This window comes from Arachis ipaensis, chromosome B06, assembly GCF_000816755.2.
Source record: "Arachis ipaensis cultivar K30076 chromosome B06, Araip1.1, whole genome shotgun sequence".
Lineage (NCBI taxonomy): Eukaryota > Viridiplantae > Streptophyta > Magnoliopsida > Fabales > Fabaceae > Arachis > Arachis ipaensis.
The window spans coordinates 127,575,323-127,579,162 of NC_029790.2; the positions used below are offsets into that span (position 1 = coordinate 127,575,323).

General features: G+C 36.0%; 1 protein-coding gene across 1 annotated transcript; it reads left to right on the forward strand.

The window, feature by feature from the left end:
• Positions 2,891-3,292, forward strand: LOC107647549. Its single transcript, XM_016351620.1, has one exon. The coding sequence runs from the start codon at positions 2,891-2,893 to the stop codon at positions 3,290-3,292; it is 402 nt and encodes a 133-aa protein (XP_016207106.1).

Below are 3,840 nucleotides of genomic sequence, written 5' to 3' on the forward strand. Positions count from 1 at the left end.
CTGGATATCCTCATTTTTCATCAAAGCACATCCGAGAAGTGTCGACTGACCGTGGTGATTCACACCGACAAAAGAACCAAAAACCAAATTGTATCTGCAAAATGGACACCAACAGTTATGAACCAAAATTTGTTAGCCTTATGAACCGAATACTATATCTATCACAGTGAACCGAATACCTGTTTGTGTTGTAAGTGGTATCAAATGAAACAACATATCTAAAATACTCATATGCATCCCTGCTTCTTGCATCGGCCCAAAATGCATTTTTGATAGAGTGATCAACTTCAAGGTTAAGCTCAAAAAAGAAATTTTGATTCTTCTCTTCATTCTTAATAAGTACTTGCCAAATTCTTTGGCATCATCTTGTTCGAAAACATTCTGTACTTCCCTTGTAATGAAATTCCTCACATTTTTTCAAGAAAACTTAGTTTGTGATGACCGCCCGCTGCTGCTACAAATGACTGATATGTTTTACTCAGTCTGATTTCGACTTCCTCGTTATTTTCAATGGTACGACAAACAAACATGCTCATTTCCCTATGTTATTTAAGCATCTCTACTCGATATGGACAACAAGGGTGTAAATGATTCATAACAACTTTAGAAATTATCCAAAGACCAACGTCCTTCAATATATATACATAAATCCTGGCTGGACAGTTTATTCCTGCTTAGGGGTTTGTCTTCAGAGTTGGAAATATCTTGAATTTCCACTTCTCCTCTGTATTACATGTAATTAGTTTATTCTTAATTTCATCTTCCTTTCGAGTTGTGTTCCTTATTTTCGTAGAAAAACTAGCAAGTTTGGAATAATCTTTGTAGAACTTTCCAGCTTCTTCAAGTGTCTTGAAAGTCACCCAATATTTGGGACAAATTGTTCATCAACAACACACTTGGAGTATAAAATGAACTGAAAAATATTGTCATAATAAGACCATTGTGTAAGAACCAATGAACTGAAACATGTACATTCTGTAAATTCAGAAACTCTTGCATTCTATCCAAATTCTATTCATTATCGCTTTATTCAATTGCATTCCATTCCATTCAATTCAAAATTGTTGAAGAATGAACCGAAATACTATCATAAGAAGACCATTGTGTAATAACAAATGAACAAAAAATTATCCATTATATAAATTCAAATTCAGAAATACATGCGTTCTTGAATGAACCAAAAATATTAACAAAACAAAACTATTGTATAATACTAAATGAACCGAAAATCCGTGTTCATAAACAACACTGGATTTAGCAATTGCATTTTATTCCATTCAATTCAAAATTGAATAATCCAAATCTTGTCCACTTGATTCAATTTAGAAGAATAATCCAAATCGCTCTTATTTAACTGATTTGAACTTGAATCATTCATTGTTTTGATACGCTATTCAAATACAGATCGAAATCTAAAAACAATGAAAACAAATAAATGAGGTTTTACGTTAAAAAAACGAAGAAGAAAATGAAGAAGAAAATCAAAGAAGAAGATAAGTTTTACGTTGAAGATGAAACTTTACGTTGATGTTTATGTTAAAAGTCTATTATGAAAGTATGAGAGAAAAAATTTACACTGAAAGGTGGCGCAGCGCGTGAAGAAAAATAACTTGGTTGAACTTGATTAGGAAAATTACATAGATACAGAGCATTATTGTATTCAAAAACTAATTGTTAGTAATGAACATAACTTCAAAACTTTGTTACATACGAGATTGAAACTTTCCAATTTTTTTTATTTTTATCTGATGGAATAAAGTATGCTTTTTTATTATATATTTCATAAATAAAATATAAAAAATATTAAAAAATTAAATATCACATTTTATGTTTTTAATTTAAAAAAATTGAGAAGATTCTCATATAATATTGATGTGGAAGAATTAAACATAATAGATCTTAATAAAAACATAAGATGCATTATTATAGAATTTGAGTGATGAAATATGTGATTTCAGTGGAGAAACATGGACCCAAATCGGGTGGATAGTTTAAAAAAGGAATTCGTTGAAGAGATGGTATTGGAAATTTCAGTTGGACGATTGAATATAAATGAGTTAATAGTCAAAACCGTCCCTAAAAGATACCTCGATCTCTATTTTCGTCCCCGAAAGATAAAATTAATCAAATTCGTCCTCCAAAGATATCTTACTTGGTCACGTTCGTCCTTCCGTCATCTCCGTAGCTGAGTTGGCAAACGGCCACTGACGTGGACCGTTAACTGCCAATGTGGCAACCAAAACGATTCCGTTTTGGTAGAAGGCTCTCCTAGCCTTGAAACGTCGTCGTTTTGTCTTCAGAAGAGAGATTCAAACGTTGCAAACTTTACCCCCGTTTTGTCTTCTCTTTTGTTTACATTGGCCATCTTTACCAGGCACAGTAGCATGAGTGAGACTTATAATCATGATAGTGAAATTTCTTTCTGTATTAAGAACTAATATTAAAACTTGGCATAATGTTAGGTGTTCCAGGTTGGTGATCCTTATCTTAGGATGAGTTGAAGCCATCATCAAGAGGAATTCCTGCTATTTCTGAGGAAGAGTGGAAGTTGCAGACTGTCTATTTGTAAAAAGTACTGACTGAAAATGGATATTGATGAAACTAAGAGAGTAGTTATGGCAAAATCAGTTGCTTCAAGGCCTAATTGTTCTACTTTTATATCTTTCTCTGAGCTTCTTGCAGGTGCCATTAATGGTTCATCACCCCAAATTGAATCTTTTCAGGCAACAGTTTCTGCCATTAGACCAAAGACAGTGAGGTTCAAGTCACCACCACATTTCGGAGCCTAATATAGCACAACTTTCTCCTTGAGATTTAGCAAATAGGGTTTTATTTCACAAAATTTAAAAATCACAAGAAATCTAATTGGGAATTGGAACCTGATTTTCCAATGGAGTCAACCAAAGAACAACACGGATTACTGCACCAGATCCTACCCCCGCGCCTTGAAGATGCAGGCCTCGAAGATTGTGCTCTTCCGCCTGAATCCATCCAACAAGCATTCCTTAAAGCAACCGCTGCCGTGAAGTCCGCCGCCGCGATTTTCTCCGATGACGATGATGAGACCGCCGGAGATTGCGTCAACGACCCGTGGCCAGCCGCAGCCGAGGGAACCTCCGATGCTGTGATTGGGATCGAGCCGGAGAACGAGCTGCCCGGAGCATGTGCCGTCGAGAAAGGATGCGAAGAAGGTGGCGACGAGGTGAAGGTCTCTGGTGGTAGCAGCTGCGAAGTGGAGGAGGTTGTGGACGAAATTGTGGTTGGAGAAGGAGCTAAATTGTGGAGAAGGTGAAGAAGAACCTTGCATTGATGAATTGCAAGGCTTGGGAATTGAAGATGATGCAAAGAAGAATAAGAAGAAAAACTGTGAAGAAGAAGAGAAGAAACCTACTTTAACTGAAGGCTATGTATGAAATGCTGAAAGTTGAAATTTCCTTCGAATTTTGTTCTGGATAGCCCTGGTTTTTTCATCATATCAGCCATGAAAGATTCGGAACTAATCTGAGCTCTGATCTTTATCGTTGAATTTGGGATTAGGGTTTATCCACTTCAAGGACTAATTTGACGCCTAAAACAAGACTTATCTGGTCAGCAACATGGTATAGCTTGGCATTTGCCACCTTGGCAGTTAACGGCCCACATCAGCGGACGTTTGCTAACTCAGCTATGGACATGATGGAAGGACGAACGTGACCAGGTAGAGTATCTTTCGGGATGAATTTGATTAATTTTATCTTTCGGGGACGAAAATGGAGATCGAGGTATATTTCAGGGACGATTTTGACTATTAACTCATAATTAAGGAAGTGAGAAAACAATCTTATAAAATGAAGAGATTTA